This window comes from Accipiter gentilis, chromosome 14 (assembly GCF_929443795.1).
Source record: "Accipiter gentilis chromosome 14, bAccGen1.1, whole genome shotgun sequence".
Taxonomy (NCBI): Eukaryota; Metazoa; Chordata; class Aves; order Accipitriformes; family Accipitridae; genus Astur; species Astur gentilis.
In genome coordinates this window covers 6,599,334-6,625,106 of record NC_064893.1, presented here as the reverse complement: position 1 = coordinate 6,625,106, position 25,773 = coordinate 6,599,334, and the positions used below count along the sequence as shown (strand labels likewise).

At 42.0% G+C, this 25,773-nt stretch overlaps 1 protein-coding gene across 2 annotated transcripts in view; it reads left to right on the top strand.

Annotated features, from left to right (window-relative positions):
- Nucleotides 1–210: 210 nt before the first annotated feature.
- TPK1 (thiamin pyrophosphokinase 1) overlaps nucleotides 211–25,773 on the top strand; it is a 321,987-nt gene continuing 296,424 nt past the window's right edge. The window contains exon 1 of one of the 2 annotated variants that reach the window (XM_049816398.1): nucleotides 211–444. Coding sequence is in view for 1 of the 2 variants with exons in the window: in XM_049816397.1 (XP_049672354.1) it covers nucleotides 3,735–3,777 (43 nt within the window). In the remaining variant the exon portion in view is untranslated. Of the gene's footprint in view, nucleotides 445–3,682; nucleotides 3,778–25,773 lie in introns of those variants that run through there. The other variant, XM_049816397.1, reaches the window with a different exon arrangement.

Sequence of the window (25,773 nt, the reverse complement as noted above, 5' to 3'; positions counted from 1 at the left end):
AAACTTCCTCTGTCAGACAGCCTCATCTGTCACTCAGGAACTACCTCTGCTTGCCTGTTTATTTTCTCACTTAGGGTTGAGGTCACCTGCCCTCCTTTTAGCTAATCAGAGGAGACAGCAGTAATCAAAGCACAAGATCAGTGCTCCTGGGATGTCGTTCTTGAATAGCCTCTCTGTATCTTCTTCTGCAAACCTTGCAAAGTAATGTAGGCATATACAGCCAGAGGAAAAGAACAGGCGAGGTGGCTTTTTTTTTTTGTTTGAGATCCAGCTAGAGGAAAGAAATACTGCTGAATCTTATATGCTACCTGGAAAAACAGGCGTAATATTTACTGTGGAATTTCCCATACGTGAGAGGGAAAAAAGCTGCCGCTAGTTCATTAAATGGTAGCCATTCACGGGAAAACTCAACTGATGTCCTAGCACAGAGGTAAAGTGCAAAAGGTAGGTGAAAGTACTTATTTTTCAAAAAAGTATGTCAGCCTGCTGACTGCTGGTTATCCTTGAGGGATTGTCCACAAACGAATATGCCAGGCTGGGTGGAGTTATTAATTATGCCTCTCTGAAACTTCCTCTACTAGATACCTTTGTTAGGCTCTGCTAAACAGTATTAAATAGTTGTCAGGTCCTGCCTTGGAGATCAGTGTATTTCAGCATCAACTGAAGCTATTCCTGTGGAGTAGACTCTTAAAAAGAGCTTTATACTGTAGATGAGAGTTTTGTACCTGAAAGAAAGGGCAGTGAAAGAAACCAGAGTTCAGGGAGAGAAAGCGCATCCGACTTGTTTGCCCCTTACGTAGTTGTGGAGTGGGCTGGCAGCTTGCCTTACCTTGCAGACCCTTGCGCATCTTGAAAAGATTTAAAGGACACCAGTGCCAGCCTTCTCTCTCAAGACTGATTTATCTTTGTAATGCTATTGTTGTCACGAATCGTGCATTACTATGATTAGCAGAGAGAGGTACAATTACTTTTTTGCAGTGGTGGCTGGTAAAGGTTTGCCTGGAACCCCAGGCCTGACAGAGGCGGAAAAGCGTCTTGTCAGATATGAAGAGAGCAGAGAGCTGGAAATTGTTGCATTTACAGGAAAAAAAAAAAATGTTGAAAAGGAGAACAGGATGAGGAAGGCTTGTAAGTGAACGTTACCGGGACTGGGGTCCTGACTGAGATGGACCTTCCCTCTGAGCAAGTATGATTGTTCTCATGCATAAGAAGCTGCTGCTGCTTATCAGCAACTACTTGTACCAGATGGTACCCCCCAAGAACAAATAAAAAAACCCTAACAGAGATACTGAAGAAAAATAAGCTATCCTGGAGAAGGTTTAATAATTTTACCCAGCAGTAGGAAAGTACCTGGCAAATTGAAAGGGGGGAGGGGGCCAGGAAGGATGGAGTGGAAAAAGGAGACAGTTACTTAAGAGGAGGAGAGCATAGGCCAACTGCATGGTGGTTCCCACATGGTCTCACTTCTTGGGCGAGAGGGCAAGCTGCTGCTTCCTAATCCTGGTAGTTCTTAACCTGCTTAAAGAATGATGCTGAGATGACAGTGAAGTCCTAACAGCCTTTGAAATTCAAGTTCTCAGTGGAGAGGGAAGAAAACTTTCAAGTGACACAAAGGTGAAACAGAACATTTTCTATTTCTATAGCGTAAACGACAGTAATCTCCTGATGCCCTTTAATATCTTTTCCTTGTTTCCTAACAACCGCTCCTTTCTCTCATTGACAAGACATGAACGCTTCCAACGCTTCTGAATTTCTATCAATCTCTGCAGACTAAAACCGCTTGTAGAGCGTAACCTCTCACAGGTGGCAGGGCAGCTTACCCGAAAGGTCCAAAGCAAGGGCCCGCTGCTTGCGCCACTCGGCCCGAAGGCGCACCCGCAGCCACCGCAGGCGTGTGTCGGTCGTCGCGCAGGACGCGGGTGGCCCAGCCTCGCCCAAACCCTCAAGTCCCTAAATCCTGCCGATCCGAGCGTGCGTCTCGGTCTGACGGTGCGGACCGAGTAGCGGGCTGGCCTGCCGCTCCCGCTTCCCGAGCGGAAGCCTTCCCCGACTCTCACGCTGCCCTTCTCCAAACACCTCGAAGACGAGACCTCGTCCTCCTGCCTCCTCCCACCCCAGGGTCCCTCCGTGGAGGGCGCGCTCGAGAAGGCGACCCGGCGGCCGTGTCTGTCTGTCAGTCTGCCAGGGACCCGGCGGCCGGAGCCCCCCGCCCCGCCCCGGGCGCCGGAGGGCGGCGGTGCCGGTCCGGCGGCGCGGCGGGCTGTGCGCCTCTGCTGCCCCCTGCTGCGGCGCCCCGCGCAGTTCCCCTGAGGGAACTCGGGGCGGGCGGGGGGGGGGGCAAAATTTGGGCCCTGCGCTCCCAGCGCCAACTTGGGTTTGACAAGGCGTCACGCCATTTGTGCCCGAAGACGAGTAATTTCCCCGTCCGGAGCCTGTAAGGGGTTGGAAACGGTCTATGTCGCAAGGTTTGCGATGATGATGTTAAAGTAATTTTCACCGAAACTTAAGCTGCGGCTACAAACGCCGCGTTCTTCAGCGGGGCCTCGGGAAGCAGGGCGGCCGGGCGGGCGGCTGGCGAAGCCAAGCCAAGCCCCGCGGCAGCGGCGGGGCCAGGCTGGGGGCCTGCGGAGCCGAGCGCTCCCGGCCGCCGAGCGCGGCGGGGGCGGCCGCAGGCCAGGGCCGAGCCCTCCTGCGCGCTTGCAGCCGCGGTTTTATTTTCTCCGTTTCGACCGGCTGAAAGCCATTAACGACTTTTATTGTGAGCGAACTGCGCATTGCCGGATCTCAAAGCAGAACGCTTCCAGCACAGACAGCGGCTTTTGTTTTCTTTGTAACGATGGTGTCTATCATTTTTTGCCCTAAGTAACCCCTCCGGTACGCCAGATACAATGTTTAATAACAAGGAAGTCCCCGGCGGCCGCTTTTTTTTTATTTGGAAAACGTAGAAGCGAGCACGCCGCGACCTTTCCTCGCACCGCACCTGCTCTTCACGGCCTCCCAGAAGGCAGCTCTAAGGAGGCCGGCATTGCTCAGGTGTCGCAAACGCCCCCAAGGAGCGGTGGGAGCCGCCGGACCCGGCGAGGGGCAGGGGGGGGGGCTCCGGAAAGCCCCGCGCAGCGGGCGACAGGGCACGGCCGCCTCCCGCCGCCTCGCCCTCCTCAGGGCCCGCGCGGGCGGGGCGGGGCCGGGCTGTCCGTCATGCCGCCCGCCCGCCCTCTCTTCAGCAGAGGTCCCCCCCAAGGGCCGCCGCCGCGCTGCCAATCAGGAAGGGCGGGGCTCGGCCCGCGCCCGGCAGCGCCGCCGCTCCCTCCTGCCCCGCCTTCCCGCTCCTGAATCCACCGCCGAGCAACGGATCGCCGCGGCGATCGATTCTCTCGGCTTGCCTTTCCCCCCCCCCCCCAACCCCGGGGGCGGGTGCCGGGGGAGTGCAGGAGGACGCGTGGCTGCAGGTAGCCGGGCACCGCCACCGCCCCCGCCTGCTCGACGGTCAAAAGCAAGGCGGAGCCGCCGCGGCCGTGCAGCGGAGGGCCGGCCTGCCTGCCTTCCTTCCTTCCTTCCTCAGGGAGAAGGGAAGGGGGCACCGCTAGTCCCCACGTGCCCCCCGCACCCCCCCCACCCGCCCCCCGCACCCCCCCCCCCCCCCCCTCGCCCCGGTCCCGCCGCGCTGCGGGAGCCGCGGGACTCTCCGTGCTGTTTCTGTGTGCCTGCCCCACGCGCACAGGCGGCCCGAGGCCATGGAGCGCGCGTTCACGCCGCTGGACTGCCTCCTGCCCGCCGGTACGGTACCTCCCGCCCCCGGGCGGCTCGCGCCGCCAACCGCCACCGGCCCGCCGCGGGAGGGGAGGGGAGGAGGGGGGGAGGCGCTACCCGGGGCGGGCCCGTTGCCGGGCGGGGGGCGCCGAGGAGCCGCAGGCGTCCCGCTGCGCGTGCCGCCGGGGCGTGAGCAGCGCGGCGGCGGGAGGCGCGCGGCCGCCGGCTCTGCCCCGGGGGCTGTGCCCGTCTCCGTGCCGCAGCGCTCACCGCCCTGCAGGCCGGCCGGGCACAAGCGTGCCCCGCTTGAGGGGGTTTCTTTTTTTAATACACCGATTTACGCCGTTCTAACCCCTTCGGAGTTAAAGCTTTGACCCCTTCGGGCTTAAAATTTTAACCCCTTTGGGTTTAACCGGTGACTCGCCGCGGGTTTCTTGGCTTGGCAGGGCCCAGCGCTCCAGCGAAGCGTGGCTCTTGGCGAGATCTGGTGGTCCAAACCGCTGCATTTCACGACGGGAAAGGGGGACGTGAGGGCTCGGTTTCCTCCGTGTGCCTTTGGCGTCGAAGGTCCTGGCCTCGCCCCTGGAGGCGCCGCGTGGGCCCCGCTTGCCTCTTCGGTTCGGCAAGGCCAAGCTTTGGGGCTTGGGCCTTGTGTGGGGTTTTTTGTTATTGTTGTTTTCCCGAGCTGTTCTTGAGTGTTCCTACTTTTGTTTGTTGTTTTTGAGACCTGAGAGGCGAGCGTTACGAATAGATATCATTAACCTCATAATCCGTAGAAAGGACAGAGCACCTGTCATAAGCACAGACTCATCTAAGTAGCTTGTACGCTGTTTGAAGCAGGCACCTCTTCTTCACAAGCATCTAATTCAGTAGGGCCCAATTTGCTATTCAGTGATACTGTTATAAACAGTAAATATTTTTGTCTTTCTGTAACATGACTTTAAAGCTACATAAAAATAATTTTGGCATAGCAGCTCAATTCTAACTTACGCTGCTCCTTTCTGCTCTGTTCTGGCACTGAGACTGAAGCTGCCATGGTGAGGTATATGTTGTTATTTATTTACTAGTAAGATCTGGAGGAAGGGAAGAATTTTAACAACATGTACGCGTGTAACAATTCAATGCGTTTTTACAGCTACCAGTTTAAGAGGATATTTAAACTCTTACCAGTATTTTTTTTTTTTTTTTAAATTGCACTTTGTTCTGATCTTTTAAAAGCTTCTTCAGGGTATGTTCAAAGCTAGTAACAGGTGCAGCTGTACTCAAGGCATTCCTGCCAGAAATGCACATTTGACTCTGTGCGCCTGTGTCTATGTGTATTTTGAGATGCATCGTTGCTTTGGGTAGAAAGAGGGAATGGGCATGGAGGTGAGATTTTAATGGGTTAACTTTGATTTGTTGCAGTGTGATGTCCTCTTGTACGAAATGAGGAGTAACTGCTTACTAAGAGTGTGTAGTAAGGTGATACAAAAACGTACATTAAGAATTTTTCCCTGGGGAAGACCAGGCATTGCTATTTATATTCTAAGATGCTTTTGACAGGCATTTGTACGATGTTAGGTATGATGTATCATATGTCCCCAGTTTCCAGGAGTTGTTCTCCCCTGCCCCTTCCTTCCTTTGGTTATGTCTGGTTGGAGTTGAAGATTTGGGATGTTTGTTCACAGTTTTCAGATGACCCACAACCTTGTCAGACCAGAGGCTTCAGCTGGGTGTCAGGAAACCCACTGCTTCTAAAGAAATGGCTGCTACAGGTTTATGAATTGACTTGGTTACACACAGGATAGCGTGCCTGTGAAATGCACAGTGGTACTGCATCTGGATCCTTGTCATCACTACAAACATTCGTTACCAGCATTTCAGAATGGTTTATCCTGCTCAAAGTATGTGAGGTTGAGCAGACTTATCTGGCAATTCCACAGTTTAAAATCTGGTATCCTGCTTAGGGAACTCAGAAATAAAGTTTTCAAAATTGGGTAGGTGAAATGAGGATCCTGAATTCTTTGTGAAGAAGTACTAGTAGTTCCTCCACTTGTTTGCTTCAGTGGGATGTATTTATGCATCCAAATAATATAAAGCTAATCTGTGTAGCAAGGTGACGCTTCTTAGATGCTAGGTTACAAAATAAACACTCATGAGGACATTGAAGTACTATGGACTTTGTTCCCTTGCCTTCAATAATAAAAATATATAGCGATTTATATAATGTTTCTGGTTGCTTTCTAAAGCCCTGTGCAAACACAGTGACACATTATGGTGGGGAGAATGTGAAAGATTTATCACCTATGTTTGGAGGTTATTAGTTAACTTTTTTTTTTTTGAAGGTGTTCAGAAGTTATGCTGATATTTATACGGAATAGGATAAAACACTTACAGGTTTTGGAACCTAATATTAGGTACCTGAATTGGAATTTCAAGGCCACATGTGCCTTGGTAATTTTAGTGCAATTAGAGTGAGTTCTTATTTAGATAGTAGACTGTATGTTTCCCTGCATAGCACCTGACTGAGGTCCATGTAGCAGATATTTGAGAACTGCTGTGCTAAACTAATATGCTCAGAGACTTAGAACATTATTCAGTCAAACAGCTGGAGCACTGTTGAAAATGACCGTGCTGCAGTCAGAAAGCTGTGTGGTGTTCTTCAGAACTGTGTTGATTTGCTTAACATAGTTTAGAATGGGTAACGAGGTAGAATTTAAAAGTGGGATTGAGCTCTGAATTTGAGTATTGCATACTGAAACAGATATATTTTTATTTCCTCATGAAATGAGACCATTAAAAAGGCTCACAGAAGTCCACCCTGAAGTCCTGTTTGCTGCTGTGAAAGGGTCAGGCGGAACCTTCACAGGGTGAAGCTGTGATGCAGCTGTTGTAGAAAGCTGATAATCAGTGATGTTACACTATGACCTGTGAATCATGACAAAAGGAGCTCGGTTGCTTCTGGAGCATCCTTTGATAGACTAGACATTTCCCTCCTGCTGTTTATACCATTTTCTTGCACTATCATTGCCTCCTGCTGCTTGTCCCAGACTGTGCTGCAGGCACTTCTGCAGAGACACAAGTGTTTCTAATTTATTTTTTAATACCATGAACTTTAGGAGCTGAGTGTGCTATGCTTGTGACTGCTTAACAGCAGAAGTACTGTAGCATCCTCTGATAAGGTTGCCCCTGAATACCACTTGAGACTTTTAGAAGGGCAGAGTGCCAGTTTTACTAAGCTGTGTTTTCTCACAGGGAACATTTTAGATTGTGTGCTATAATGTGGCTTGGATTGTCACTCATCTCCAGGTGTGATTAATGATTTTTTGCCTTGCACAGTCCTTAAAATGCAGCTCATTATTGGCTTTATCAAGTGGAGCGATGCAGAAGGAGGATATTTTCCTCAGTTTATAATCCAGTGCCTCCCATTAGGAGTGTCTTGTCTTGTTGAGGCAGAGGGACTGCAAGGCAGAAGCAAATCTAGTCCTTCTGCTGTCTTCTGTGCCTTGCAGAGGGTTTGTTGGAGCTGAGTTTCCTATGACTGAGGGGAGCCTTTGCTACCAGCAAGGGTTGGTTCCCTCCTGTCCCCAGTCCTCCATGCCATGAGTCCTGCAACCAAATGCACTCCTGAACTATGCTGCATTGAGAGATAGTTGTTAAGACTTGGTCTGGTGAGAAGAGGGACGTGCTCGCTTCATCTCACCGAAGCAAGGTCATCTATATGTCATGAAAGACACAGCCACAACAAATAGGATAAAGACCACTTCAGAATTATGTGGAAATATATAGCTGTCTCTTTGTGCAAAGGGACTATAAAATTCTGCATTGAATTTAAAGCAAAGAGAACAAGAGGAAGCAACAATACGCTGTGAATGCTCTTCCATCATACTGCAAGCTTGATTGTCTCTTGCTTTACTATATGTCTTCTCCTGGAAATGCTACTGACTGTAAACAAGTTACTTCTGAAAGGATTATATGGCCATATTCCCTTTTAAATGCTGGGGGCTTAAACTCTTTCCTTAATGTTCCCTTTTCTCTGACACTAAGAATTGAAAGTTAGTTGTAAAATGGTGACATGTTTGCCATTCACTGAATGACCTCCAGCCTAGCATAAGCATCAATAATGGTCTCAATGCCCCTTCGCTAGAGCTCTGCGTGGTCTCTGTGATGTATTATCTTGCAGTCTAATATACAAAATTCTGTGGTAGAAATCGGGACGGTCGTGGGGTTAGGAAATCAACCTGATGGTCTCTGTTAGCTGCTGAGCCTTAAAGGCATATGGAAAATGGAGTCCCAGATTATTGGACTGCTCTGTAATTTTACAGGTTTTGTGCCACTGCTGTTGGGTCAGAGTAGTGAAGTTTGTAGGTGAATCAGATCGTTCAAAAGCCATGATTGAGTTCACCAAATTGAAAAAATGTTAGCAAGGGTGTCAATCCTTTAAGACTATTTCAGGAGTTCCTCAATGAAATTAGCAAGCACTTCCATATGGCTGTTGCACTGTTCTATCTTTTGAATTGAAACACATTTAAAACACTTTGTTTTACGTGAATGTTGCTGACCTGATCCTGCTCTTAATTTCATAGAAGTAGTAATACCATTCATTTAGTCAAGTTACCTGGGATGCCCTAGCTTGTTTTTGAGGTAGCTGTAAATATTCAGCCTCGGACCCTGCTGCTTGCTAATTTGCTGTCCTGACTCAGCAGTTGTTCTGTAAGTATTATTGTATAGATTACTTACACGTGCACTTACGAGTGAAATATTACAGATGGCATTTAGCAGACATAACCATTGTTAGCCTCACTACTTTCTGTTAGATCTTGGCTTTCACACATTGATAGCTTTTGGAGTGTTTTTCTTAAACGCTTTATATGCAGGTGTGTTATTTGGAAAGGGGCAGCAAGCCTTCTTTAACCATTTGAGATAATAGGAAGATGAATGTACATTTACTTATTTTTGTACATACACACATAGAGAGCCCCCTTTTGAAATAAGCGGACATTGAAGCCAGTTGCTGTTTGTTTGTGTGGATGATGGATTCTCAACTCGTGCAGTGTCAGTGCACTGATAATTCCATACTTTGAAGTCACTAATAGGGCATAGCTGGCTTTCTGAATAGAATGGTGGAGGGGACTGAGCGGATCTTAAAAACCAAACAAATAAACCCCCAAACCAACCAACCAAACCCAAACAACAACAAAACCACAAAAAGAAAACAACAAAAAAAAAGCCCAGCAGAGCATAAGAGCAATAAAGATGTCACTGGATCTTCTGAGACAAAAACTCACATTCATTACTGCTTGCACCGATAGTAAAGCACTCAGATTAACAAGACCTTCCAAAAAGTTTTTTTTTCCCATCAGCTGAGGCTTTCAAGAGCAGCTTACACCAAGGTCTAAGTGAGGAGACACTTAGCTGTAGCAGATTGAGCCTTAAAGCTAGGAAATACATTAGCTGGCCTCTTAATGTATCCTGTAGTCTCGTTTACTTTTTTTTTCTTCCCTCTCCTTCTGTGATTGAACATCAGATAGGGAGGTGGGAAGTACACTTATTCCAGACAACTGTTCATGTTGTTTGTATCCAATTAAATGTGTGCAGGACTGCTGGAAACCATTTAAACTTGTTAAAGAGCAAAATACTAATCTTAAGGAGGTACAAGTCAAGGAAAATAGTGGACCTCCAGGTTTTGTTTTTTCTTTACTGCATTTCACTTGCATGTCTCTGGTCAGCTCTTAAGGTACATTACCAGTTTCACAGCAGCTTTAACGTTACATTATATCTTGAATCGGTGTGTATACATATGTAGATATATATGTTAGGTTTACTTTCTGGAAGTGGAAAACAGAAGGGACTTTTTTTTCCTGTTTGCAAAGCTCATCCAAGTCTGATTTATGGAGAAATTGAATATGAAGCAAAGAAATGAGGCAGTTTATTTACACAGGAGAAAACATAATACATACAGGTTTCAGATTTTTTCAAGATCCAAAATAACAAAGCCTGGGCATACTTTTGGATTTGCTTTAGATTTGAACATTCTGAGACATTAATCAAAGCTTAATCTATGCAGAAAATAGCAGCATTGAGAGTAAAACCTAAAATCAAAGTCTTAAGAAGGAAAAAAAACCCCAAATAACCTAAAATCCCCCCAAGCAAGCAAACCACCTGAAAACAAGTAAAAGGGCTAGCAGCTTCTCTTCCCAAGTCAGTTCTCAGCAGCTTTTACTTCTAGTGAGTTTTAGGTTTGGATGTAACCTAAGGGATTAGGACCTTTAAGAACAGTGCTGTTAGCTAGTGCTTTTTCCAGGGAAATTACTAGTTAGAAATTTTAAAAAATTGTTTCTGTGTGACAAAAGTAGTCTATGCTGGTCTCAAAGTGCTGTTGCTGAAAAACGTGGATAAAAGGCAAGGAGCCCCCCCCACCCCCCCCCCAACCAAACAAAAAAAGAAACACCTACCCACCCAGTCTACAAACAAACAGAAAACCCACAACCCAGTAGTAGATCTTACCCAGTACAAAATATAGTAAATCAACAGGAGAGACCTCTGATGTATACATCTGCTTGTTGGTATATTACAGAGCATTCTCCATCTCTGATCTCTACAGAGAGAGGGGAATTTGCACTGTGTCCAGCTAGATTAACTAATCTGATCTATTGCCAAATAATTTAAAGATTGAAAAGAACTGTCAGTTGTCCCATCCACCAAAGCAACTATACCTGATCACAGTGAAGGATAACCAGTTCTTAATATTTTTGGCTTACATTTTTCTGTAAATTATAGCTGTGCATGTAATTAATTTATGGAAACAGGTTCTCCTTTCCATCCAACTCTGACCTTAAACATGAAGAATATGATTAACAGTGTTTGTGTAGTACTGCCTTTGCAGAATTAAAAAGAGAATTGAGAATTTAAAGTTGCTACAGGAGCATTCAGTTAGTTAAATTCTACAGAGAGAGTACACGTAGTAGCTTTTGGATTGCTTTTAAATTAAAGCTATTGCTGTACATCCAGTTGCAGTTGAAGCTGCTGTAAGGCTTTTCCTGTCATTTCCTAGCTTTGAATTTTATTTTGAATGGCAGTCAAATTTTCTCAGCACTAGTCCTGATTCTCTGTAGCTTGTGTTGATGGAATGTCTGCCAGCGTTCCTCTTTGGCAGGACAGAAGCTGGAGGGATGCATGTGTTTATCAGGCCAATTGAAATAAATGGGAAGCTGGCCAGTGAATTTGGTAGCAGAATCTGTCCCCTCACAATTAATTTATTTTGTAGTTATGACTGCTGAGGTGGGTTCTGTTTTGTTTTATTTCTTTTTTTTTCTTTCACTGTAGCTCTTCATTCCCTTTCTATTCTTTCCCCAGAACTATCCGGTCAACGTTGTTCCTGGGCAACACAGCAATAAGAGAGTAGTTTGGAAATATTTATATGTACGGTTTTTGACCAAATTGTTCAATGGCTTTGGTGGTAAAAGCTGTCTTCCATAGCAGAAGGGCACTGGTGTGTCAGTGAAATCTCTGTATAAGTGTGAGATTTACTTGCTTCTATGCTTATAGCTGATTTAGCTATGTCAAGCAAAGCATTGACGTACAGATGAGACCTAAACACAAGCCAAAGCTCCACTTGCTTAGGATGCTGTGTTGAAACCACGCTTGGGCAGTTGTTCAGCAGATGGTGTGACTTGCATCACTTGAAACTTTCCTGAGGTTGACTTGTGTCAAGGAGCAGCTGTACAAATAGAGAGTCAATCTCCAGGTGCTCCATTTTGTGATTGTGCACTCTTGGTGAGAGTTTTATGTATGGTGGAAATCCTGAAAGGTAAGGCAAGGTTTGTCCTACAGAGTTTGACCTATGTACTGGTAATGCTTACAGGTGGCAAGATCTTTGTTAGCTTTAACTACGTAACCAAAAGCCTGTAATGCAGATAATTCAACACAGGCAACACTTCTAGAAATGAGTGCTCTGCAAACTGTTCGGGGTAAAGCACAGCCTTGTGAGTGTAGTCTGTGTCCCCGTATGGAGCACTTTCCCTGCCCAGTTTACAGTTATGTTGAATAACCATCTAAGCAGTGTTTTGCCATAGTGTGAATCCAAAAGAGAGAAAATGTTAACGAGGGCAGCTTGAGAGTCTGCAGCTTGGACACTCGGACTGCCAAAGGAAGTGGTGCAGTGCCTTAGCTGCTGCAGATGCAGCAAGAACAGCTGTTGGGCAGTGTGTGACCACCTCATTTCATAATGAGTTAACCTGGGGTACGCTGGAGGTGATTAAACTCTGCTGTGAAATCATCTGTCTCCACATCAGCGTTTCCTGCTACAAATGGGAAGTTTACCTTTCAAAGTCCTTAAAGAGCAGCTCAATTTATTTTTTTTACTTAAAAAAAATAAAAACGGGGCAATATTGAGGAAACTTTTGTTAAGGGCAACTTAGTGCTTGGCTTTCCGGACTTCTGATGGCAGTGTTCCTGAAAGGGCACTGCTGCAAGACTGCTTCAAACTGATCTAATGACTTTCACTGACTGGCTTCAAAGTAGAATGAAGGGTATTATCTGCAATCCTGTCTTTTTAGGGTGCTGGCGTATTCCTGCTGTTATTGCGAGTGCTTTCCTATTAGCTCTTCTTTCTTTGCCCAGAATCCACTGTGGGAATGACATTTAGCACTGTATGCACAGGCTTTGAGCCTTTCTAATGACTTCGGAAACTGTGAACAGAGGATTTAAATGGTCATTTTGTAACTGTGGGAAATAAAATCACTGCTATCAGATGTTCTTCCTTGAACTGACTTGTTGTAAGGTTTTCACTTGGAAACTCAATTTCTGAGTTCCCTCTGTCCCTATTTAGACTACTGTTCTTATGTATTGGTCAGTAGTAATGCAACTGCTCTATTAACCTCCCTTACAGTAAGGAGTTTTGTCACTTGAGCCTGTAGAAGGATTTCTTCTTCTGTCTTAGTCTGCTATCCTGTCATAAGGTCATAAGTTAAATTTTTGTGCCAACAAATGTTTTTAAGTCAGTGGGAAACTAGATCTACTATGTAATGTTTTGCTTTGTCTTCTGTGACTATTTTTTTTAAAAATTTTTTTTCCTTACACCCACAACTGCCATAGTTGTGTTGACAAAGCCCCAAGTGTAAGCCCAATTACACAGAGAACACAGCAGTTGGCCCTTGGGAGGAGCAATAGCAGTGCTAGAAAAAAAAAAAAAAAAATCCTTTATTTTAGAGAATGCTACATCTCCACGAGGAGGGTTTTCTGGAAGGGACGTGGGCAGAGTGTGTTGCAACACCGGCACGGTCTGCATGTCTCCTTTCACTGCAGTGGGCTGTTTTTCCTGCTGATGGAGTGTGAAGTCTGTGTGAAATTACCAGTCAGTCTCTGGCTTCTCCAGAGAGGAGGACAAGGACTGATGAGAGCTGGGTCGTGGCCCTGCGGTACCACTCAGTGGAGATGGCCATATGGTGTGGGAGAGGGTGCACTTAAAAGGGTGTCACAACAGATGTTTGATAGCATTACTTGTTGCCAAAAGCTTTAAGTGTCATCTAATTCCAGTAAGGTAGTGTTAGGGCTGTCCCAGGCGTGCAGTTAAGGAGGGATGCTGTTTAGATAACACATAGTGTAATTTATTATTTGCATTGGTATTGCAGGAGCTATGTTTTGTCAGGTGGACAAAGTCATAACAAGACCCAGAGGTTGGACGTTGGAGCCAAACAAATTCATACTTAAATTAAGTACAGATTTTTAACACAGGGAAGAATAACCAACCATTTGAACATTGTACTTAGAGAAAGGTGGATTCTTCACCAGTATAAATCAGTTGCAAGTCATACTTAACTTGAAACAAGAATAAATTTCAGGCTATTCTTTATACAAAAGGCTAAACTAGATTGTCACAGTGATCCTTTCTGGCCTCTGAATCTATAAATCTGAAACACTTAGCCCACCAAAGGAGAGACTTCTTTTCCTTACTATTTAAGTAGACAGGACAGACTTGTGGGAAAAGAAAGGAACCGGTATGTCCTGGGGTACTGCCGCATAGAGTATCAAGTGGCTAGTCTCGTGTTACAAAGGAGGTCTTTGAGAACTGGGAGCAGATTTCAGAGCTCTTGCGATGTGATTCAGAAGTTCAGAGGACTGTACTTCCTCCTTATGTTTTAAGTATGTTGTGTGTTTTTTAAATAAAAATACCCCAAACCAAACCAAAAAACCCTGTAGTACTTGGTTATGGTTCCTAGGCAGCAGGAACTTGCTGCAGTAAGGCTATACTACACAGTGTGGTGAATTTACTGCTGGTTACTGTGAGCTATCAAAAGCTTTTAAATTATTTCCATGGATTCTATCCTTATTTATCTATAAATATTATAATTGTGAATCCCACAAGGAGGAAGAAAAGGCTTGAATTTAGACAGTGGAGCAAATAGTTATGCTGAACTTATACAACATTATGCCCAGCTATTCTGTTTCTCACCCAGATTTACATTTGCTGAATACATTTGCTGAAATAAATAGCCAGTTTCCTTTGAGAACAAAGTTGGAACTGAATAAAATGTAAGGCTTCAGAGTACTAACAAAGGGACTGAACTCTAAAATAATGCAGTTATACAGCCCAAATAATGTAAATTAGAACAGCAGAGAGGAAATCTAAATTTAGGAATACGTAGTAAGAGCTAGTAATATTTTGTGAGAGTTTATAAACTTATAGTTTTGTAGTCTGATCCTTTGCTGTTTCATCTTCCCTTTTCTTCTTTGTCCCCAATGGCAAATACGTATGAAAAATGCATATCTTATGATAAAAACAGTAGGTAAAATGAGTTTTGTTACTTTTTCTTGAGTGAAGGAGCCTAGTAAAAGAGGAGAATTTAGGAAGGAAAGCCTGCTGTTCTATTCAGTGGAAGAACCTTTGCAGCTGACAGTCTATCTGTACAGAAGAATTGTCCCATTCATAGCTTCCCCAAGAGCATACATGACAGACCTTGGAAATATGCACTGTTGCTGTTTCAGTTGGGTAAGAAATGAATTTCAACTGCAGCAAAGAAGGCTTACGTTAGATATTAGGCGAAAAAAGTATGGGAAGCAGGAGGAAGCACTGGAATACATTATTTGAGAAGACGATGTAGTCCCTGTCACTGGGAGCCTTTCCTTTTTTAATGGTAGATGAAGAGGAATTCTCTAGAGAACTGATTCTACTTAGGGAAAGAGGAATGGACTAGGTATACAAAACTTAGATGTACAAAAGCATAGGAGATTTAGATGTGTATTTAAGAATTGTATATGTAGAGTCAGAGAGAGCTTCCTGTATGCATATCGGGTCCTGAAGGACAGGCCACGTAGACTTTCTCACTCAGGTAATTATGCTAGCTTCAGTTGGGCTACTCAAACAAGCAGGACTTACTCTTGTGGTTTGAAGTTTTAATTCTGTAAATTACTATTGCTTTCTTCTGCAGTATACAGTAATGATATTTATCCAAACATGATTCTTAGCAAAATCACAGATGACATCGAAAGTACACAGATACGTGAAAACGGGTATGAGGAGTGAAGTTCCATAAGTTCCGAAATAAGGAGTGAAAACTGTGTGTAGCAATTGCTGTGAATTTGCCAGACGGTGAAATCTGTCTCTGTGATTTCATTTCATCAGTTTCCATACTGCTGCTAATTTCCATTTGAATTTCTAGAGGTTTCAGAGGGATTACCTTGAAAAAAATCTGGACATTTACAAGTTCTTTTATTCTGTTAGTTTTTACAGATCATCTTTTTGTATTGATAAGAAACAGAAGTGTCTTCTAGAGACTGTGACAGGAGTTTTCTAGGAATCTGCTTTCTCTTGATGTCCAAAAGGGACTTCAGACTTTCAAAAAGAAAGCTTCTTTCAGAAAATAGCTCCTAATTTTTTTCACAAACTGAGAGTACGTGTTTCTGAGGGTAAAAATCAGCAAGAGAATGCATCTACAAAGGGTTTCTCTATAGTTTAATCCACTTTATACTGACAATTAATTTATTTAATTTCCATGCATGTCACTACAGAGACAAACCCTGTTGTCAGTGTAATTTACACATTTGTTATGTCCAGTGAGAAAGCATGCCTCACACTACAGGATTCCTGGTGATTTGAGGTACATCAGTTATAGAACCTGTGTGCAATGTGTTCATCAGCTGCATTGGCAGATGGCTGAGGTGAACATCCACCCTCTCTACAGCTTTAAAAATCAGCATCGGTGGCAGTGTTGTCAAAACATGTCAGCACTTGAAGCATGGTGTACAACAAACCACTGGCTCCACAACACGTCTTGGCACACAAGTTGGGGCTGTGAAACAAATTATATTCTTGCTGTACAACTTTTTTTTTGGTTGGTTGTTTTTTTTTAATTGCTATATACTTAAAGTTTGAGCTGCTAACCTAGAAGACTGTAGCACTTAGGAAGAGGGTATGGCACTGAGATGTTCTCCTTGATCTCTCACACCAAGAACAGCTGTGCTTATATTGTGAGTTCTACTTAACCCTCTGTCTGGATGCTCAATTTATTTTGATGGTCCTGGATGGGCATGTCAAATGCAAGTGCTTAGTAGTTCATAACAACTGCTTCATAGAAATAAAATACCTTGATATGGTAAGGGGAGAAGAGGAGGCAGAGGAAGGAGGCTGGGGAAGAGTGTTTTCTGGACTGCTATATCGTAAGTTGCTGAATAGTACGGAGTAGCAAAAGCTATAGGTGATTCCCCTAGCAAAGGGAATAGGGGTTTTGAATCTAGTAGTTTTTCTGCTACCACTCTTACAGTAGGCTATGACTATAGAGGGCACAGAAGGTAATGTCAGGAAACAGAGGAAAGAAATCGACTGAGATGCAGGAATAAAGACAAGTAGTCTCTAAATGATGTGCTGGCTTGAATTTACTTGATGGATGCCAAAAGTCATTCTTTTTTATTTAGAGAAGACCACACCCTGCTTGAGAGGACGAAGATGACGTTTTGTTCTTTAGGGGCATAAAACTAGTTTTCCTAATTATTCCTGACGTTTTGTCATTCATGCTATGAGCTCCCTTGGAGGACAGAAGTAAATAGCCAGTCTCCTGCGAGAGTGAAAAGTGAACTGGATGAGTTTAAGGTCTGAAATGTGCTAGCATCGGCACCAAATCCAAAAATTATGTTGTCAGAGTTCCAGGAAAAGACAGTGGGGAACAGTGTAAGATACCTAGGCTACGTTACAGAGACAGACACAGTAAGCTTCTCCAAATATACTATAGAAAAGTCTAAATTAGGAAGGCATTTACAATGCAGCTTATACTTCTGAAATTTAGTTTTAAGTAGAAGGATGAGCTTTGAATGTATTATTGCCATATTATTTTAGCACACTCAAGTCCTCGCAGGACATCTGCAGTAGAGGAGGTAGATGACAAAATGCTATTCCTGCCTGGAACACTTTAAAGTCTCATCTTGCGCATAGAAGCCCCCTGACTGAACTTAGCACTTGCATGGAGTCCTACTCAACATGGAGGTATTCAGAGCCTGTGCAGAGGTATAGTTTACAGCACCGGCAGCCAAAAAAACCCCAGCATCTGAAAAAGCATAGATATTTGCCAGAGAGGTATTTTGCAGATCATTATATTTATATGGGAATTCAAAGATGGCTAAACACGCATTGTTTAGAAAACACTCTGATTCTGTTCTCATGATGTTCTACAAACCTGATCAATCATTTCAGTTTTTTGATATCCTAGTGCTTTACAACTTTTTGTATGTATTAGGGGAATTTCGTCCTGACATTCCAGATGTTCATTCAGGTTCATTGTTTCTCAGCTGCTATGTACTAAGTTGTAATTTTTTTCTTCACAGCCACTAAATTTATTTTTTGCCTTAAATAGTAATATTGCTGGTTATTCTACTTTTATGCAGGTGTCTGTGGGAAAGGGTCTTGTGTGCAGTGAAGTACGAATAGTAGCATTTTGTCAGCCTACTCATTTCCAGTTATCATGAACCTGAAGGTACTTGGATTCTTTTCCTGGGTCCTGTGCTGCATAGTGCTGGGAAAGTTTTTAACCTTGTTGTGCCTCAGTTCCTCATCAATAAATTAAAGACAATGATACTTTTTGAAATAGCCTGTTGAAGAGCTATAAAGTTTAGCTAGTGGTAGTGGTAGTTTTGGTTTTTTTCTTTTAATTTTCATGTCAATTGCAGATTTCAAGATAATACTGTTTCCTTTGTAGGAACCTAAAGAACAGACCCTGAACCCTTTCAGAAAGGGTATCATTGCTGTTTCTTAGATTGTAGCCTCTGCTTCTGGCAGTTTGAATGCCACCATCAGAAGCAAAGCAAATGTGTTTGAACAGATGTGGTATAGAAGAAATACACAGGTCTCACCAAGGTTTGTTGGGTTTTTTTGGGGGAGCTTGTTTTTCTGAGATAATCTGTTGATCGTTTTGTTGATTTGACTGCTGTTTTCAGTTCATGATACAGCAGACTACAAAATCTGTGACAAAATCACAGGAAGAAGTATTTTTTAGGAGACGGGATTCAGAATGCTATGGTATTTAGGGACTAAATTAAGAATTCAGTCTCATTTCAGAGGTAAACTGACCATTGTGGAAATGTAGCTGACTACTGATGGACTGCTGACATTTCATAAAAATGTTTATATAGACCTAGAGCAAGATCTGCTTTTATGAGAAAAGCAAAGAGAGGAGACTCCTTTGGTTTGGGGGTTCTACCACTACCCCCATGATACCATGCTAAATGCGATGTGTCTTTTCAAGTGACCTTTATCTTAATTTTAATCTTTCTTAACCTTTTTGGGGAAGTTATCTTATCTGAATGTCTTCCATGTGTGAAAATTTACTTTAACATCCTTTAGCACCTTTTACACTTTCCAGATGGATATTAATGTTGTTACATTAATAATAGTCTTATGAACAGGACTGGCTTTTGGGGCATTTAAAACACCTTCACAATATTAGAACAGCGCTTATACCATTTGTGTGATTAAAAATTCTGTCAATCACAAATAAAAATGGGATTGAAGAGGCTGAGATTAGAATTCCTGTATTGAAAGCCATGAGTTTTAAATAATAAGTGTTTTTGTTATTAAGAGTTTGGGTTTTGAGAGAAGATGCATGAGCAGCACCTGTAGCATCTTTTGAAGGTTCAGATTCCCAGTCCTTTCAAAATGAGGCAGTATATGTGGAAATAATTGGAAAATAACCTTGAAGGTTTCTGTGCCTATTTGAGTGTGAATGGATGTATGTCAGACCTAATTAGGTCTACTGAGGAAAACATAAATGTCAATCGTTTTTTACCAAATGCATCAAGCTACTTTTGAGATTGTGAATGGGGTCCAGTGAGCATACAGCCTGCTTAACGTCACCTTTCTCTCTTATGTCTTTTAGTTCTGTCCCCTGTGATGTGTGGCATTTGATTTTTCTTGAGAACAAAGTCAAAGAGCTGGAAACTAGGCATTGCCACTCCAGTGCTCGCTTGGCTAATGTGTCCAGAAGAGCATATGTAACTTAACTAATTCAGAACATTTAATGAAAATGGTGGTTATTTTACCTTCCAGTGGTTCACAGGGTTTAATCAGTTAGATCATGGAGCTCTATTTATTTCATTTGTAGGAAACTTGACGACCCCTCCAGTGCATTGTCTAACCTATTTTTTTATTCTATAGCTATGAATTTATCAAATCCTATTCAAAGTGTGAAATGCACATCTGTTTTCAACGATGATTATATTTAGAAGGATCTTTCCTGCTTATTTACATTTGTCTACACCTATTGTGCGTACTCGTATCTTCTTTCTTGGTAAGTGATGTACTGCTAGCTTTGCAGGACCATCATGAAGTGTACTGTCTTTCAAATCTTTTCTCTCTGGGTGGCTTCTTTAGAAATATTTCTATAAATTCCAGCCATGTGCTTTTGTAGTTTGTTAGACATGGTAAGTTTCCTTGGGGATCCCTTAAGAGCATACTAGGAATAAAAAGGGCATTGTCTAGAAGTAGCATCACTGAGTCAGTAGAGTCTCTGATTGTGCTGGAGAGGAAAGAATGCACCTTGCTTTTAAATTTGTTTGGGGAATTTGGAGACAAGTGGCAGTTTGATATTGCTCACATGAGAAAGTTTATTTAAAGTCATGAGCTGCACTGTGTAAGTAAACTTCTACAAATCCCTTTATGGATTCTCTTGTGATGTGAAAGCATCTTACTCAGTTCAACTTAAATGCGTTCCTAACAAAAAGAACTTAAATAAAACTAAAGTAAACCTAGTGGGAGCTGAAACAAGAGTATCCATGCAGTTTTTTGTACAAATATAATTAAGTTGCTTGAAAATCATACCTTCCAGATATCTGTTCAGCATTTTCCTGGAGACAGTCCCTTACTGGGAGTGGAGGGGTGACAGGCAAGACTTTCAGCTTCCAGTGCTAGCATTCATAACATTGAAATCAGTGGAAGTACCATAAAAGGTCTCCTTTTGGCCCTGATTTGAATAGTGGAGTGAAATTTTGGAAACTGTTCACATCCATGGCTTGTCACTAGAAGACTTAAGATTTGAGAAATTGACTTCCTCCTTTCAGTGTCTCACTTTCAAGAGATCCTTTGAAATATGTTTTGTGCCTTGCAATGCTCAGAAAATTGCATGTGATACAACAAAGGTGTGTGCGGAGAGTTTCGAGCAGGGAAGACACAGAACACTCAATATGAGATCCTGCAAGCGTCTTCAATCTTTATTTCTAACAGGGTTCTTTTATATGATTTCTGTAACATATGCCTACTAGCCATTCTCTTATTGGTTACATGATAAAAAGGCTACACTCACATACTGCACGTACTCGCGGTCATAAGCTACTTATTTTTACATTTCTTCAACCACAACTTCTCTTCACCAAGTTCCTTACTTTCGTCGCCGTCTTGTCTCAGCAGAAATCTTCTTGCTTGCACAGCACCTACACAGACTTGTGACCCTGTTCCATTAACCATTCCTCAACAGGTGTGGTCAGTGCATATAGCTCCAGATGGTCCTGGAGATTCCTCCATAGATTGTGCTGCTCGTACAGTTTGCTCAATTTTAGCCTTATTTTGTTTCAAAGTGAATTTTAAAAAAAAAAATTCAAGTAGTTCTTTTGATTAACTCACTGTAAATGTAACAACTTCTTCAAAATTTTAACTACTTCTTATGGCAGAGAGAGAGTGTGGAATCTCCTGTTATATTGCAGTAAAACAGATATGGACCTTTAAGGGGTTTCTTTGCAAGTACTTTTTTCTGGGTGTTTGCTAGAGCTACTCAAGCTGTTTATGGGTTATTATGTTTCCTGGGTTTTAAATGTATGTATAACTCAAATTAAATGTAATGGGATATATGCTTAAAAATGTAACGTGTTGTAACATTATTATCTTTACAATTGGTATTTAGTTGTTAACATTCGAGTCACCTTAAATTCTGTCTTTGGAAATGCTGTCTACAATGCCAAGACTTTATCCTTTGCAGACCTGGTCATTATAACATACAGAATAAGTGTATAGGCTGGCTAATCAGAATTAGAAAGCTAATTACTGGAAAAATGCGTATTCATTTTCTCTTGAGAAAATTATATTTTACACAACATTACAGGTTTGCTTGATGTTATGCAGACAATGCTGCAAGTTGTTCAAAGGCTAAATTAGCAAGGGATGCTTCTAAATAATGGGAAAGGGTATCGTTATTTCCTTGCATTGTGTGTTCTGCAATTAGGGAACTTTGCTTTTAGTATGTTCTGTTCTTACTTTTCTTTTTTTCTTATTTTTCTTTTTTTCTCTCTCCTCATTTCTGGAATTTTTCCTAAGACATTCCCCATCATCTTGTTATATTTTTCTGAGCACGAGGAACACTCACCCTTATATGAATGGTTTGATGGCTATTAAAACCAAAATTAAAACTTTTATTTGCATTAAAATATGTCCTGAAAGACACTAGTCTCGAGGCTGGTGGAAATTAATATGTAGACTGCTTCTTATTCAAAACTGTTCACATACTAGTTTAAGACAACAGCTGAGATATTTGTGATATAACGTCTGAGAAAAGAGAGAAGGGAAGCACCACGTAAAGGTGAGATGACTGCAGTCAGCACTGTGAGTAGTAATCACGGCATGCAAACCGTTTGACTGCCAATCCGTGGTATTGTAGCACCAGGTAAAAATTTTAAGAGATTTTTAAGGACAATATATAGTGAGCTTGAAGTTTTCTGTTAAACCATCTAGTTGGACGGTTTAACAGAAAACATTGAAAATTCAAATGGGTCATGCAGATCCTTTGGACTGAAATTGTTGCGGGACATCCATGAGCAAAATGTTAAAAAGATAGCCTGAGATGTCAGTACTGACAGAGAGGAGCCAGCAGCAGAGGGTGAGGACAGCATGGTCTGACAGGCTAGTAATGGGTGGGATTGTTCAGAAACAGGAGGAGAGGGGTAGTTAGAGGATCTTCAGTTTTGGAAGAAGATAAGGAGGAAAGAAATACTTGGAAAGCAAAAATAAAAAATGGGGTCAGGTTCATGAAAGCTGACAAGTGATTGCATGCCAAGAGCATGTTGGCATTTTTAACCAGAGTCTTGAGACCACTCAGTACTCTGGTTCTCTTAAAAAGCCCTTCTGAACCAAGGGGCCTGAAGTGTTTGTGTGCAGTCCCAATTGGTGATGGCATTGAGAAGGAAAGACTGGCTACAGCATAAAATGCCTTGCTGAGTATAAATCCCCCAATGTTTCATGAGGTTATGTGAATTAGACTAGTGGTGTAAGCGGAATTGGATCTGGCACCTGTCATGCTTCTGTAGTGTCAGAAAGTATTTTGTAAAGCAATACAAGCTAATAGCTATAGATTTCCCTTGCTCTATTGTTGCATGTGCCTGCAACATGCCTTAGAGAAGACTCTTCCCTTTTAAACATTACAGGTTTTTTAGAATGATTAGCTAAATGGATGACACAGCTTACTGCTTTTTCAGCACTCACTCTTTGCAATTTAGTTGTTAGCATTCGAGTCACCTTAAATTCTGTCTTTGGAAATGCTGTCTACAATGCCAAGACTTTATCCTTATCCTTTACCCTTGCCTTTTAGTTTTGTTTCTGGTGCCCATAAAATCTCTTTTTATTCTTAAAAGAAGCAGACCAATCCATGCCCAAAGGAGGATGGATCTTTCAGTTTTAGCATGTGCAAAAAATAAACAATGATAAATTACAGTCCATTCAGGCAGGTTCTTATAGGTACTGCATGTTTGAACACATTGGTTTGGATTTTGAGTCTGTGAACTCTGGCCTTTTACCTTGTTTGATTTTGTTTTCATATTTGTATCTTAATTTTCGTTTCACTTTTAATTAGTTTCCTTATATTTGATGGCAAAATGTTTGCTTTATCTTCACTGTTAATAGTCTAATTGTTTCTCTTGCCTTAAGTAATATCTCGTTAACTTTATAAGCCATCTCTTCCACATCATCTACAGAATTAATTTCCTGTGCATGTAGTTGTATTGTCTGCAGCATCTTTCCCAAAACTTTCTCAATTAGCATTTTTATTGTTGTACTGGATTTTTTTCTGTAAGAATTAAGCTGTGAAGACAGTTGATAAAAATTAGTATTGTTAGTTAATGATCTTTTTGGACATCACTAAAAATCTATGTATTCCCTATTGGTGAAACAGCTTAGGACTTTAGAGTGATACAAGTCTTTAAAAAAACAAACCAACAGACAAACAAAAACCCAACAAAACCCAACCAAACAAAAAAAAAAAAACTACCATGCAGTAACTTGAGTGCTATTTTCTAAATCCAAATTAAAATTGTCAATAACTTTTGATGTGCTAACAACAGATGTGGTTGGTGGTTTTACAGGAGAAGAGGTGCGTGTAGTGATTGCTTCCCCTAGTAAGTATTTTATTGCCTTTTTCTGGTGGTTACATTCATCAGAAAGAATTAGGCCATGTAGGCAGCAAACAGATGCTGCAAACCAGGTATGTTTTAGCTCTTGGAATACTCTTAGTATTCCCTTTCCTTGCTTTCATTGAAATTATGTAGCAGAAATATAATGAAGTAAACATGATGGACTACCACATCACCTTCAGCCATCTTTCTTTTATACCTTTAATGGGAATATTGCTTTCTTTTTTGTGTGTGTGCACAAGACCTATCTTAGATTGTGGCATACTTCCTGGTTTTCAGATTCCATTCATTTATTTTAGCAGCGTGCCGCCAAGGTCACTTCTGGATGTTAGAAGACTGGAGGCCCTTGTCCCGAGATGCAGTGCTACTGCAGGGGGTCTAGTTCTGCCAGGAAAGTTACATTGAGACAGCATTTATTCACTACATCTTCAGGACTTTGTTGCAACTCAAGGTTATTCTGGGAGGGACAAAGTGCTGAAGAGTCAAGTTATTAGCATGATGCATACTACGTATGTGTCATGGATGCAGTTTAATTAAAAAAAAAAAAATCCCATCTAAAGTGGTACTTAATGGAACTCTGGTGCTTAAAATATAACATATTGCATTTTTTTAAAGAAAAAAACCCCCAAACATTCCCCCAAAAGCAGTCATTCCCTGTCACCCAGTAGATCCAAAGTAGTAGACAGTCTGTTCCTCCTAGAAGAGAGCTACTGTACTCACTATGTCTCATTTTCAGAAGAGTAAGATGAGGTGAGCACCTGTATTCACAGATATTTTGTGCCTTTGCTGTAGGTCTTGGGTTGAGAGAAGATTACTCTGTCCTGGAAAATTATGCAGATTTTTAAAAGATGTCTTTGTCCTAAATTAGGACAAGAAGTTGAATTCTCAGAAATTCCCCAAAAAGTTTTAGCTAAGATCAAACAAAGCATTTTCATTTAAACTCTCTTAAAATGTTTTATTTCAAAGGTGACTGTTGAAGTTCACGCTTTAATAGTGAAATTTCTCACACAATGAAATATTTTACTTGGAGAGTGATGAGTTGGGATAATTTAACAGCTTCAGAGGTTTTAGAAACAAACATGTTTATCAAACCTCATTTTTCATGTGAACAATTTGTTTTACTAATGAGTACTTATTTTGAGACAAAAAGAGGTTTCATCAAAAAATTCCCAGTTTGCTGTGTCTGCTGCATGTTTTTTGTTCTGTAAACTCGGCCTGGTGCTATGTGATAAAATATATGTACTTCTTATAGAAATATGTTCATTCCAACGTGCTTTAAATTTAATGTTTGCTTGTATTTCTTTGTAAGACAACAAAAAACCTGACAGTCAAGGAAAGACTACTTCTATAAATAATATAACCCTTACATAAAATCCAAGACAGCAGTAGTTAATACCTATACTTCAAAAAGGAAGGTAAGACAATGTAAGGCAATTTAGATAGGTATACTTTTTCTGTTAATGTTTGTATGTTTGCTGAACAATCGTGGCATACAGAAGATTATTGTGCATTGTAAAAACCTTATGGTGAATTAGAAGATGAAAGTAGTTCTTTCAAATTGTGCATAATTAAACCCTGTACATTTTTATTCAAGTAAGATGCATCTAGTGACAAATTGTCACCTGATATGCCTTGGCATTTCCTCATTAATTTTGATATTGTTGTGCCCATTCATGCTAGCACCAGGTGTGTATTTCCTAGATATTTTTTCTAAGTCATTTTATCAGTTGTTAAGATACTCAAATACATGTACTGCAGCATGAACATACTTAAGAGTTTGACTTTAGATCACTGAAGTCAGTGAGAATTTTGTTTGCTGCTGGGTTAGATGAAAGCTGGATTAGACCAAATTGACTATGTAGGGGAAACAGAGTCAGTTTTGTACAGCTGGAACTAAAAAAAGTATAGAGATGGGTAACAAGGACTATCAGTGGTATGGAGCGGTTCCATGCAAAGAGACTAAATGGACCAGAACTTCATCTTGGAAAGGAGGTGACTGAGTGAAAATACACCAAAAGCCTATAGAATCATAATTATTGTCAAAAAAGGCAAACCTGGAACATTTATTCTCCCCCCCCCCCCCCCCCCCCCCCGAATGCCAGAACTGAAGGTGTAAAATGAAATGGTTGCATAGGAGGTTTGGAGCAAAAGTAGGTTTTGTGCAGAGTGCAA